Source organism: Benincasa hispida, chromosome 1 (genome assembly GCF_027475165.1).
Source record: "Benincasa hispida cultivar pf3 chromosome 1, pf3_genome.v1.1, whole genome shotgun sequence".
Taxonomy (NCBI): domain Eukaryota; kingdom Viridiplantae; phylum Streptophyta; class Magnoliopsida; order Cucurbitales; family Cucurbitaceae; genus Benincasa; species Benincasa hispida.
The window spans coordinates 63,188,441-63,202,727 of NC_143478.1; the positions used below are offsets into that span (position 1 = coordinate 63,188,441).

The following is a 14,287-nucleotide window of genomic DNA, read 5'->3' on the forward strand; positions in this document are numbered from 1 at the left end:
TATCAACAAATTTATTTGATACTTTTTAGAATTCATGAATTAAATGGTTCAAATATCTAATAAAATTTTTCTTAAACAATACCTAATAAAAATTTAAAAAAAATGTAAATCAAATTTGTAATTTAACATCAAGATTACCTAATTTTTCAAATGGTAGAAATTGGGTTTTTTTTTTTTTTCAATGTTCCATACAACTTTTTGGCATTCTAATCAACTCAACAACCTATATGTGGGAAAAAAAGAAAAACAAAAAAAGAAAAAAGAAAAAGGGAAAGGGAAAGGGAAAAAAAGTGAAAGTTAGGAGATGATAATTATTTATTGACTTTATTGTAAGCCGTAATTAGTCGCTGTTTTTGGAGGCGGGTTGGTTAATCATGCGATTTAAAATTAGAAATTAGAGTACGATGAGCGGGAAAATATTCCTCTAAACGGGTCGCGACTCATCGCCATGCACGTGACCTTGCTTTTCTTATTTTGTCATAAAGTTTTTGCTGACGTGTCCTCACTCTTTTAAAATTTTCTACACTTTTTTTTTAAATTTATAAATTCCATGCTCTCTCATGATAATAATAATAATAATTTTTTTAAAATACGATTACAAGTATAAGAATTCGAACCACAAATATGATAGTTATTAACATATATGTATGTCAATTATTAAGTTTGTTATAATTTAATTTTTTTATAATTATTTTAGTTGTTGAAATTGTATCATATGTGAATAACTTTTTATTAAAATAATTCGATTCAAATTCTTTTTTTTTATTATTATTATTATTTTGATGTTTGTGCTTTTAGAATGTTTATTTTGTTTCCTATAATTTTTGGAATTTATTTTGGTCTTTGTATACTCTCAAATTGAAACTTTGACCTATATGATTTTAAAAAGTGATCATTTTCTTCTTTTAAAAATGAATGGACCAATTGGTTACTTTTTATAAAGACCAAAATTGACATTTTGAAATTTTATGAACCAAAATAAACCAAAATTAAAAGTATAATGATCAAAATAGCCAAAAATACAATGACCAAAATAGTATTTAAAACAAATCATTTATATCTTAAATCTAAACTTTTAAATATTCGAAATATTAAATTATTACAATTTTTTTTATTAAACTATTTATTGAAAATCTATCATTTGTTCATTTATTTGATCAATTGATATCTACATGGAGCTAAAGCTTCTAATTAGAGCATAATTCAACTAGTTTAAACATATAGAATTGATCAAGTGATCAAAGATTCAAATTATTCCACCCCACACAGTGTTGAATTAAAGAAAAAGAAAAAAAAGAAAGAAAAAAGAATACAAACCTACATGAAAAAAATCAACAAAAGTGTTAGACGTTTAAATTTCCATGATCACATTTGTTTCACTAAAAAGGCAAGAAGTAACCTATAAGATTGTATATTAGTTTCCAAATATATAATGGTTATTATTATGCGTTATTTTATTTTTAGTTTATAAGTATACAAAATCAAACGTAGAGATGGAATTATAAACCAAAGTTAGCATAACTCTACTTGTATAGTTATCAACTTCAATATCAAAAGTTCGAATCCTCCCATTTCATATTGAACTCAACCAGAAAAAGAAAAAAAAAAACTTATAGAAAAACTTGTCCCTCCGTCTTTCTCTTATACAACAAGGTCCTACTAATACGAAGGATAAAGACTAGCCATTTTTTTGTTGAAGTAAAAATTCCAACGTTGGAGTTTTAAGATGAACATAAGTTACTTCTTAACTATACTAAGATTTATACATTTTCACATATTCATAAATTCAACACCAATTTAAGCGTTGAATTGATATTCTTCGATATAGTATAAAAATATTAATAAAACATAAAAAGAATCAACAAAATGTTACGAATATAAATATAATGTAAATAATAAACATTTTGTCTCATTTAAAAATGGTAAAATGTTTATTTGTACTTTAATTTCATTTTTTTATAATTTTATTTTCATAAATAACCATCAACATCAACATTTCATCCATATCTCTAACAATTTCATAAAATTCAGACATTAATCATAGTAGTAAATTCTAGTTGAGATTAACAAGCATTCCTCTTTTTCAGGAGTGTTGACAACCACCCAACCCTGGCACATGGTTAATTTATGTTTAGTTTTGCATTCCTCATCTTGAATGTGTAATTTTATTTTTAAAAAATAAATTTGACGGACCTCGTCTCTCCAAAAGACGAGAATATTCAAATATTTGAGTAATAAATTTAAAAACAAGTAAAAAAAAAAAAAAGGACTTAAAAGGGAGTAAAAGTGCAAAAAACACAAAGAAAATATTAGTAAAGTTAGAAAAATGTAGAATAGAATGAGAGGTTGAAACGTAAAAGTTAGAAGTAAATATAGGGAGAGAGAGGGAAGGAGTTTTAGTATGGGGACACGGACGCTTTGAGGCCTCATTCAATGCTTTACCGAACTCACCATCCATTTTTGTTCCCCAAACAAACCCTTTCTTTTTTACTTCCTTCTCTCTCTCTTTTTCATCCTCTTCTCTGCAACAACTACTCTCTCTTATCCTTTTTCCCTTCCCCTTCCCCCCCAGTTTTCAGGTACATTTCTTGGGATATGCCATTTTTTTTCTCCATTCTTCTTCTTCTTTTAATGCCAATTTCTCATTTCATTTTCTTCTGTTTTCTCTCTCCACAGGACCATGGAATGTGTTGAATTAAGCCCCCAACTCTGTTTTCATGATAATGCCTGTTTTAATCCCCAGAATGTTGTCTCCTCCGATGATTTTTTCGTTGATCAACTCTTGGATTTGTCTGATCATGATGAATTTCTTCAAGACCAAACCCCTGATCACCACGACCATGATAAGCCCTCTGTTTCCCTTTCCAATTTTGTTTCTCCTCAAGAAATTCATCACCACTCCAGTGTTTCCGATCTTCCTTCTTTACCATCCAGCGAACTTACCGTTCCGGTACTTTTTCTTTTTCTTTTTCTTTTTTTTTTTTTTTTTTGAAGAGACAGAGATGTGGGTTTTTTTCTTTTTTGGTTTTTTGTTCCATTGATGGAGGTTGTACTAATTTTAACAGGCGGATGATTTAGCGGACCTCGAATGGCTGTCCCATTTTGTTGAGGATTCTTTCTCTGGATTTTCCGCTCCGTTTCCCTCTCCTGGAGTTTCTTCCCTGATGAAATCGTCTAAGGAAGCCGCCGTCGTAGAGGAACAACTGGAGACCGATTGTTCCGTTTCGCCGCCGGAGCCCTGTTTCAAGACCCCAATTCCGGTTAAGGCTAGAAGCAAACGGACGAGACCCAGCGGTCGAGTTTGGTGCCTTGGTTCACCGTCGTTGACCGAATCATCCTCCTGTTCCACAACGTCGTCCTCCTCGTCCTCGCCGGCGAGTCCTTGGTTCATCATTCCCGACCGTTTCGAACCAGAAATTCCAGTCTCGAAGAAACGAAGGAAAAAGTCTCCGTCGGAAAAGTCCAGAACCACCACCGGAGTCCAGCAGCCTCGGCGGTGCAGCCATTGCGGAGTCCAGAAAACTCCCCAGTGGAGAACCGGCCCCCTCGGAGCAAAAACTCTCTGCAACGCTTGTGGCGTCCGGTTCAAATCGGGTCGACTTTTACCCGAATACCGGCCCGCCTGCAGTCCAACTTTCTCCAGCGAATTGCACTCCAACCACCACCGGAAAGTTCTCGAAATGCGCCGGAAAAAAGAAGTCGCCGCCCCGGCCGAGTTTTTGACCGTAGGAGAGAGTTAGCATACCCCAGAGGGAAAAAAAGAAAAGAAAAAGAAAAGGTTGCCGTAGTTTGAGGCGGGCGATGAATAGAGGAGGAAGAGAAGAGTAAAGTTTAGGCAAAGAACCGGATTTGTCGAGCCGGTTCAATTAACCCGAGTTAGTGTACATTTTTTGCCCCCTCTGTTCGCCGTAGGTTTGTAGCGATGTACGTACGTACGTAACTGTCTAGAGAAAAGATTATTATGTATTTCTAAATTTTAATTTCTTTGATTAATTAAGATTTTAGATTAAATGACATTAACGGCAGTATATTTTAAAGAGTTTTGGGTTTGTAAATGGTATTTCTATTTTATAACGTAACTTATTTTATTGTAGAAGAATAATAGACGTAACACAATAATAATACAATATTTAATTGGAGCGTTATTTAAAATAAAATAATTAGAGGGTTTTGGGTGAGTTTGAAACGGCGTTGGTGGCCGTTGCAAAGCGAAAACATTATGAAGGAGGAGGCGGGGAGACATGTACAATGTAACGTATAAATTAACTTCCTTATTATTTATGACGTTTTTTTCATGAACAAAAATCCTTATTGTGACATTTTTCCAAAATCAAAATTCTTCATTGTGACGTGATTTTCATCTCAGATTGAAACTTTTGGGCCGTTTGGTTTCATCAAACGTCTCCTCATTATGAATTTTTGGAAAATTGTGATGTTATATGTTATAGACTAGAAAATATAGTAATAAAAAATAACTAAATTGATAATGATTTTGCAAAAATAACGTAAGATTTTAAGAGAAAAAATAATACATTATTATTATTTTAAAACAAGACATGGTTTAGATTCCTAGGTTAGGAGAGAAGTGGGATGTGAGTAGAGTTCATCACATTTACATTTATACCCTTAGTATTACATAAATATATTTAAAAATGTGTATATTTGGATTAACTTGTGGAAAAAATATTTTTTTAAAAATTCATTTTTATTTAAACATATTTAACAAAAAATGTTGAAAATAAACTTCAAAAGCTATTTTGAGTGTTTGTCACACATTCTATTTTTTTTTTCAATATAATTTATTTTTTAAATTAAATACTTGAAAATGTATTATAAACACATCTAAGTGTAATTTCTCTAAATTTATATCTTTAAATCAAGACTAAGATCCCTATATTAAGGGTAAGAGATCTCAAGGTAGATGGGATGAACAACTCATTTAAATTTCGTAAGAAATAAAAGAAGAAAGAAGATGCTAACCTTCCAACGAGAATGTCTTCATCCAACAAATTTGTTCTCCCGTGGGGTTACAGTTAGTTAAACCTCTCCGTGGTTTTTAGTTTTTACTTTAAATTTTCTCAATTTTGTTACCTTATTTTTTGGGTAATGGCACTAAATAGTATTTTTAGAGATAATAATAAAGTGTATTAGAATATTTAAAAAAATGTAAATATAATAAAGTCTATCAGTGATTGATTCTTACCATTGATATGATTTATCAATAATAAATTCCTACCAACGATATGATTTATCACCAATAGATTATGTAAATTTTATCATATTTGTAATATTTTTACGTTATGTTATATCTACTAGTACTTTAAATCTGATTGCTATATTTACCATTGTTCCCTATTTTTTCTTTATGTACTTGATACACCCACAGCTAAAAGAACATTTTGGTTATTTTACGTATAATTATGTAATATATACATGCATGGTAAATGATAGCTAGTATAAGTTTTGTGTCTTAGAGTTTCTCAAAAATTTAATTTAATTGGAGGGTTCTTCATTTTCTTGTCTTCCATTTTCTTTCTCTATTTACTTAGAAAAGATTATTTGATAACTTTTCTTGCTACCTCCATAGAATTTGATTGAAGAATATTATTATTATTATTATAACACGTAGAAGGGGAGAATCAAAATTCTAATCTTGAGGTTGATAGTACAAATTTTATGTCAATTGAGTTATACTCACTTTGATGATGGAAGAATAACTTTATTTAGATTATTTTAAGCTCACATTAAATGAAATTTGTTGGCGTGGGAAGTTGCATGCTATCATAGTCGTCGCGTGCCTCTTATGGCTTGTATGCCAGCCCGTTCTCTTGGTATGGTCCCACTTTATGAGTTGATTTGCATGAAAATTTCTTGTACTACTATGGAGCTGAGCCTATCACACTTTGATGCCTAAGTTAGTACAAAAAATGTATAGTCCTGTCAAGCACACAAAAGTAAGATCGAGCTCTCCTTTGGAGAGTACTAACTCTTCCCTGTAGGGTCGTCAGATGAGTCTATTTATAATCCTCTTCCTCTCACACATGCTTGTGGTTATGTGTAACTCTGTCAATGTCAGAGTAGTTTGCGACATCGAGGCTGCAAGGTACTAGTGATGGAACGAACACATGCGTAACGGAAGAAAAATGGATCTAAAGTACTCTAATTTGGTCAATTACAAAGATAAGTAGACATGCAACAAAATAAGTAAAAGGGGAAAAGAATACAACCTTTGTAGTCTTTGAATCTTCTCCAAATCAGCTTCAATCTCCTCACGAACGGTTCGTAGACCACCACGAGAGTCTTCCCGACTATTCTCTCACTCATCATGTCAATACATGAACGAATCAGGATCACTTCGTTTATATAGCACTTTAAACAAATTGTAACAACTACAGAGTGAACCGCATCCGATAGTATTACCAGAATAAGGTACCCAACCTTATTCGTATACTATAGACCATTTTGGCGATTTACTGAACTTGATCCACTCTTATGTCTCCACATAAAGTTCATGTATTCATATAATAGCCAGAGATTTTTAGTTTAGTGGATTTAGGTTTTACAAGTGTAATTCACATATTTAATAATAGTTTTATTGAATAAACGTCAATGATATCTTTATTGATAATAGAATATGTTAACATGACAAACTGCGAGTTTTAGGACATATAACCCAACAACTAGATCGATGACGACTTGATTATTTCCCGATTAATATATATTCACCTGCTCGACCGATCAATTTAAAACCCGAGGTTTTGACTTTTTCCTTTTTGGATGCACGTTTCTCCATGCCACTTTCCAGTTTCCTTCAACTTGGGATCGTCCATGGGCTTTATACCTTGCTTGGGACAACTCTTAAAATATCTACTAACTTACAAAAATCTAGAATTTAAATCTATACATTTATTATTATATTTCTTTTTGCAAAAAATAGTAATTGATACTTATAATTCAAAATTTAGGGGTATAAATTGATTCTCTTCTAAAAAATTTTAATAATTAATTTAGGTCTTGTTTAGTAACCATTTGATTTTTATCTTTGTTTTTGAAAATTAAGCCTATTTCATCAACATTTCTTACAATGATTTGCATCTTTCTTAAGTACAATGGTTTAATTCTAAGCCAAATTCAAAAAACAGAAACAACTTTTTGAAAGCTACTTTTTTTTTTTTTTTTTAATTTCTCAAAAATTGATTTGATTTTTTTAAACCATTAGTAAAAAGTAGATAACAAAGATTAATTTTAAAAAATAAAACAAAAAAAAAAGTTACCAAACAAGGTATTAAGAAAAACCATATTTTAAAATCTATTGGCAAGTAGATCAACCATTTTTTTCTTTTTGTCCAAACTAGGATTAGGGGTAGAATTTCCTTTTATTTTATATTTTTCCTTTTGAAAAAGAATGGGATATTTGAGTTTAACTGTTAAATATTATTCATCAACTAGTTGAAATATATAGAATATATGTCCATTATTGTCGTGTTTATGCTAATTTAACTAATTTGCGTGAACCATATTATTTTTAACTTTACAACTTCAGAAAACCAACCCTTTCCTTTCATGAAACAACTTATCATGTATGTGTGTGTATATATTGATGTCAAAAATTGGACAAAAAAAAATGTACCTAACATTTATGTGACAATAACTGTACCTAACATTCACGTGACAATAACTGTAAATTTGTAATTCAAAGAAAAATATGACTTATAAAATAAAAAGATCTGCACACCAATGTGGCGCTTGGCACATAAGCTTTGATGCTTAAGTCAGAAAGTTCATATGTATAACAAGTAGAGAGTTTGAGTAATAGAATTTATTTACTTCGCCTTGAAACCATCAATAATGTATTGATAGTTATAATTGGCCTAGGTCCTTAGCAAGAGAATTTTAGGGTTACGTTCGGGTTATCCTTTAACTTGCTTGGTTGGGACGTGTGAGAGGCGTGCCTTGTTTGATATTTTGGGCCGGGGCATATGCGAAGCATGTCTCATTAGGTATTTTGTTAGGTTCAGGCTCGACATTGGACGTGGTTGAGCACGTAGCCTTCCAACTCCCTCTTCTAGGCCCATTTTAGTTATAAGTTGTCCTTTTTGGCGTGAAACTTGCTATCTTCTTGACTTTATTGCTTCTATTATTGCTTGAGGTTGATTATAATCTTTTGGTCCAAAATTATCTAAACATGTGTATATAGTCTTATTTTCCATAATATTCCAACAATCACTTTACTAAAACTCTTCTGAAAACATGTTAGATTATTAGTATGCAGATGAGAATATTGAAAGTACCAAATTGTTTGATTCAATAATACTAAAAAAAAAAATACTAAAAAGAAAGATATTAATAATACTGGAAAGGAAGAATAAATACAAAAGTGTTAACCTATAGTGATTTTGACATTGGCATGGTTAACTTTCTGTGATATAGGCTAATTAAACAATTATATTTATTATTGTTGTTATTTTTAAGTTTACATGGCTACAATTACTAATTTTGTATTTTTAAAGTGTGAAAAAAAAGTAAAAATTATTATAACTATTATTTCTCTTCGTTCTTTTCCCTCTCTCTCCTCTCTTCTTCCCATCTCTCCAAACCCTCTCGCTTCCTTCTTCCGCCAAGTGATGTCGCCTTCTCCGGTGAGGACAATCGGCCTCCTCCATAATCAATGACAACATTAACATGTTTTCTCTTTTTCAATGACCCAAGTGTTTCTACTGCCGCTAACAGTTGGCGATTATAAACCCAACTACTAACTCCATTTAAAAAATTTTCAGTTTAGCTCTATGTAACAAAACAAAAAGAATAACTAAGGAACTTGACGAGAGTTGTGTTGGGCCACTAGAGAGAATGAATAGATATAGAGTTGATATGTTGGAGTTAGTAAATTTGTGTTTGGGGTGTAAAGTTGTAAGATGAAGTTGTTAGATTAATTATGAAAAGTAAATTAAATCAGAGAAATAAAGTTACTTGATAAATGTGAAAAATATGGATAGAGGTAAAGATTGAGCAACTCGGTAAATGTGAAAGCATAAAAAATATAAAGATGAAATTACTTGATGAATGTACGAACTTTAATCGTGTTTATCATTGAATTTGAGTTGTTTACACCAATTTGAAAAGTTGGTGGGTCAAATAGTCCTTAAAAATATGTTAATGATAGAGTAAAAATAAAATTATTCTAATCTTTACAGGTTAAAATATCGAGTTTGAAAATTCAAAGATCAAAATATTGAATACCAAAACTAACAATATGCCTTTTTTCAAAATCTTATTATATCGTCCGTTAGAATTTTAGTGTTGGCAATTTTTTTAAGAATGTTGTGGTAGTTGTACCCTATAACATTTTTCATCTTGTACCTTGGATTGTCCTTCAGGATGTCCTTGCATTTTTCGTACAACCTATTGTTCCATATATGGTTGATTATGTAGAATATTTTTTTCTTATTTGGAAAATTCTTGTGTTTATTCCCACAAGTTTATTTCCTTTTTTCGGAATGTGCAGATTTTGTTTTAGAGTTGTTTCCTTCTTTCCGTTGTGCATATTTAAGAGGATATATATGGTTCTCATATTAATGTAGCCGTTTTGAAGAATTATTGAGTCGTTAGTTTTGTGTGTATGCCGTAAGTCACGATTGTGTCAATCCTTGGATTGTGGAAGTGTGATACTCTAAACATTGTTGAATCATTCTACTACAAATTGAGAAGAGATTCTCAAATTTAGGGGGAACCTAAGTTCATCAAGTGGAGTGGTCTTCATTTGAAGGTGGAAAGATAAAAATCTTGATGAGAGAGTCTCTCATACTTAGAGGGAGCCTAAGGTTCATTAAGAAGGAGTCTCACGTTTAAGGGGAGTCTAAATGATCATTCACTAATAATTCTTATATTTAAAGGGAGGCCAAGTACATTGAAGGTGAGAGGATCTCACGCTTAGGGGAGCCTAAGCTTTATTGAGAGAGAATCTCATACTTAAGGGGAACTTAAGTGATCGTTCTCTAAGTTAGGCTATTCGAGTTCCAGTGTAATGATCACTTATTTACAAATAAGTAGCTTGACTTTATATTAGTGAAAATATCTTTCCACAAGCACAATACCCTCCAGACATAGATTGTATTGCATCAAATTGAATGATCAAATCTTGTATTCTATTCTGAATTTTTGTTTTTTTTGTGTTTATCATTGATATTCTTAAAATGGTTGTAACATCGTATATAATAAATATAAAATTGTTGTATTGCATCAATGTTGAAATTTTGACTTCAATTTAGACGATAGAAATAAAATTAGAGAAGCAAAGTAGGGGCACGTGGTTTCGTTAGACGTGGGAGAAATCAACAGCCGACCAAAATTGGAATGACCTTATAGATATCCAAATCAAAGGGCGGAGGCATGTAAGGACGGTGGGAAATATCAAACATTAAAAGACCAAAATGCCCTTGAGTGGCTTTAGCAAATTATGACGTGGCAATCATGGGTTGGTCTTTTTAATCACCCTATTTCAAACAATTTTTTATTCAAAAAAGGAAAAAAAATATATCACATGTAACAATTATGGGTGTAGTGGAGGTGGGAAATGGAGAATAATGATGGCAAAAAATTGTATAATTTTTTATTTTCATTTTCCAAATTGAATTCAGCCCAAAAAAAAGAGGGCAAAATTTTGGGGGTGTCTTTTTACCTGAATTCAAGCATATACTTATACTTATCAAGTTATCATTGTCACAACCCACTATTCTTACCCTCTAGGAAATTTTCCCCTCTCTTCTTTTCAAAAGGAAACTCTCCTTATGGACACTCAACATCTGCAAATGCATAGCGTCCATATTCAACAAATATTGAGTAAAAAATGAACATAACTCAATTAACATATAATACGGATTAACAATCAAGTGGTCTATAGTTCAAGTCTATCTCTTACTTTTATTGTACTAAAAAATATAATTTTTTTTAAAGGAAATCAATTTTTCTATAAACACATTGGATAAATTAATAATTTAAAATGTGTTTAGTATAGATTCTTAAATGATTTTAGACTATCATAAGTGTTTTTTATTACTAATATTGGAATGCCTTAAATCTATTATATGGAGAGCTTTGAATGAGCACTCTCGCTTGGCACCTAAATTGTACACAGATTATATGTAATTTACAATGTTGGGCAAGGTTTTAGAAGGATGTCATATATAAACCCTCTAATTCCATTGACACTTCAGTATTTGTGTTTTCTTGTATTCTTCTCAAATAATAAAATTGTTATCTCCTTCTACCCGTGAATGTAACTAACACATTGATAGTGAACATATAATGTTGGATACATATATAGTGAAAAAAAAGTGAAAAATTGAATATGAAACATAAAATTGGATTTAATTGTGTAGATTAAATTCATTTTTTAGAAACTTTCAAATTGGATTGAAACTTCAAATTAAAATGTTGTTTTATGTATAAAATTAACATCTATGAAAGTTAATTTTATAGTTTCTTCAGTTTAAATGAATTACGTTTGATTTTTGACAAGTAAGAACTCAATTTAGTTAAAATTGACAAATGTTTCAATTTTTGTTTTTATTTGATTTTATTTTGTACTTTAGAGAACTACTAAGTTTCCAACCTATAAATAACAACTTGATTCTTCATTTATAATATCCCATTCCAAATTGAAGAGTTCTCTTATTTCTTTCTTTCCTTCTTTTGTTCTTGAATTGAGTTGAGAGCAAGTATCCAAGAGTTTTGCCAGATCCAAGTAGTTTGAAGTTGCAGTCCTATTGAAATTAGGTATTGTACTCTGTTGAGACGATCATTGTTGTCTGCTTGTAGCCCGTGGAGAGCAAATAATTATCTTTAGGATACCGCTTACCAGAAGCGTGCCTCGACTACATTTTAAGTCTCCGAAGATTTTGAAGTTCTTTTAAGTCTTTCATTATTTTCATATTTAAGCCTTGTTACATTATCTGACTTTAGTTCGAGTTTGAATACTATATACACTACAAAAAAACACTCATTTATTGACATTTGAAATTGTGAAAAATGGTAAAAAAAAAAAAATGCATCGGGAGATCAATTCCCGACACCAAAAGAATCATCGGGAGTTTGGTCGGAATATACCCGTTGGGAAAACATCTCCCAACGCAGAAAACATATACCATCAAGAGTTAGTATATCTATTGACGATTCATATACCACATTGGTAGTTACGAACTCCCGATGGATGTATAAACATCATGGAGAGTTCATGGAACTCTCGATGGTAGGTAAGCTGTTAGGAGTTTGATTCAGAAACATTTACCTGTCGTCGAGAGTTCTTCAATATACCAGTCGTCGGAAGTTTGATTCAGAAATTGAGTCTCTAAATCGAACTCCTGATGGCTTACCAACCATTGAGATATTGAAGAATTCCAGATGGCTGCATTGGGAGATAGTGCACTAGCATGCTGTTTATTTTTTTTTCATTTTTAATTTTTTAATTTCGATCTAAATAACTTAAAATTTAGAATATTATTAAGTAAATCAAAGATATTCACATAAGGAATAAAACACAAACAAAGTCAACAGTATTTTTTATTACACAAAAGAGAGAAAAGTTGACAAAATGGTCTACAAAATAAATATGTCTTGACTAATATATAGAAGAAAGTGTGATGACATGTCCAAACGGCATCTCCAACATCTACAAACAACATCTCCAAAGCATTAATTTACCTACAATTATATTAATTAAAGGACATTATTATATATATCAAGATTAAATATACAAAGAACACTTAAACCCTCATTTGAAAACTAATCTTTTACCACTCCACACAACATTCATAATTTATAAGTTTCAACAAACAAACAAAAATCATAAGATGAATCCTATAATCCTACAAAACAAAGTTAGTCAACACACTTCCAATGCTACATGTTTTCAACCTTAAACCTCCACAAACACCCAAAAACCACAAGTTGAATACCAAAAGAAAGATAACTAATCTCAACCCACTCTATATAATATTCAAACTTCATAAACCTCCACAAACATACACAAAAACTCCACAAACATACAAAAACTCCACAAACACACAAAAACTCCACAAAACAACACATGAAAATCCAGTTGTTTGGCTATCATAACTACAAGATAGACAATAAGTCATTATCATATAGCTACGACATAACTACTTTGCTGCCATAACTGTAAGATAGCAACAAACTTCCAAGACTACATGTTCTCAACTTTAAACCTCCACAAACACACACAAAAACTCCACAAACATACAAAAACTCCACAAAAGAACACATGAAAATCCAGTTGTTTGGCTACCATAACTGTAAAATAGCCAACAATTAATTATCATAAAACTACTAGTAAAACATTACTACTTTGTTACCATAACTGCAGGATAGCAACATATTAGCCAGTTAGATAATGAAGTAACCATACCTAATTCGATGGCCTTTCTCTCTGTGATCTTATCATATCTTCAATCAATTTTTTCATTTATTCCATCTATCTTACATGATCCTCACTCATTTGTGTTTGAATGTCCTCAAGTTCCTTAGTCTTCGATTGAGACTGTTCAACATTGGTTTTTAGTTCCCTTACCTTCCTATCATGCATTTATTGAGTAGATGATGAACTCGATGAGTTGCTACCCCTCATTGACTAAAGTTTAAGACCATAACGTAGGCCTTTTATGTGATCAGGTCATCTACCTAAAACCGTCTCATAAATTTCATCCACTGTTAGTGGTTGGAAACCTTCTAGAGTGGGGTTGAATTGTAATTCTAACATTTGTTTCGGCACATATTAATTAAGTTGCGTAAGTACGAGTGATTGAACTTACAAATTAAAAACAAAACAAAAATAAAACAAATTGATTATATGTGCATCCTCAGCTGCCTGATTCACAAACTTGCAACTTTTAAAGTGTATTTCACTAAATAGGTCAATACATCCCACTTCTCGACCTTGTTTTTCCTGTAGCTTAGATTGAATTTGTAGGAAGGACTTCAACCTGCCTACGTGGTCGAATAGTAATTTCTCTTAATTCCTCTTATTCGTCTTCGAAATTTCCTACATTCAAATAAAAAAAAAAGAAAAAAAGAAGAAGATATTCCATAATAGTAAATCACGTAAATGATAGACGTCTTCAATTAATGAAATTCTTCACTCTGAAAATAGTTACACAAAAAATGCCAATCTTCTAATCTATTTTTATGTCGGTTAGGCGGGTTGGCACGTGCTTGCTAAGGGTTATTAGAACTCCTATAATGTCTGCGTAAATTTGTTCCGAATTCTTTGAAC

General features: G+C 31.4%; 1 protein-coding gene across 1 annotated transcript; it reads left to right on the forward strand.

Annotated features, from left to right (window-relative positions):
* The first annotated feature begins 2,364 nt into the window (after positions 1–2,364).
* Positions 2,365–4,037, forward strand: LOC120069179 (GATA transcription factor 5-like). The gene is made up of 3 exons (XM_039020854.2): positions 2,365–2,579; positions 2,677–2,950; positions 3,066–4,037. Exons 1-3 carry the CDS (start codon positions 2,434–2,436, stop codon positions 3,738–3,740), a joined length of 1,095 nt encoding a protein of 364 aa, XP_038876782.1. The 5' UTR covers positions 2,365–2,433; the 3' UTR covers positions 3,741–4,037.
* The last annotated feature ends 10,250 nt before the right edge of the window (positions 4,038–14,287 follow it).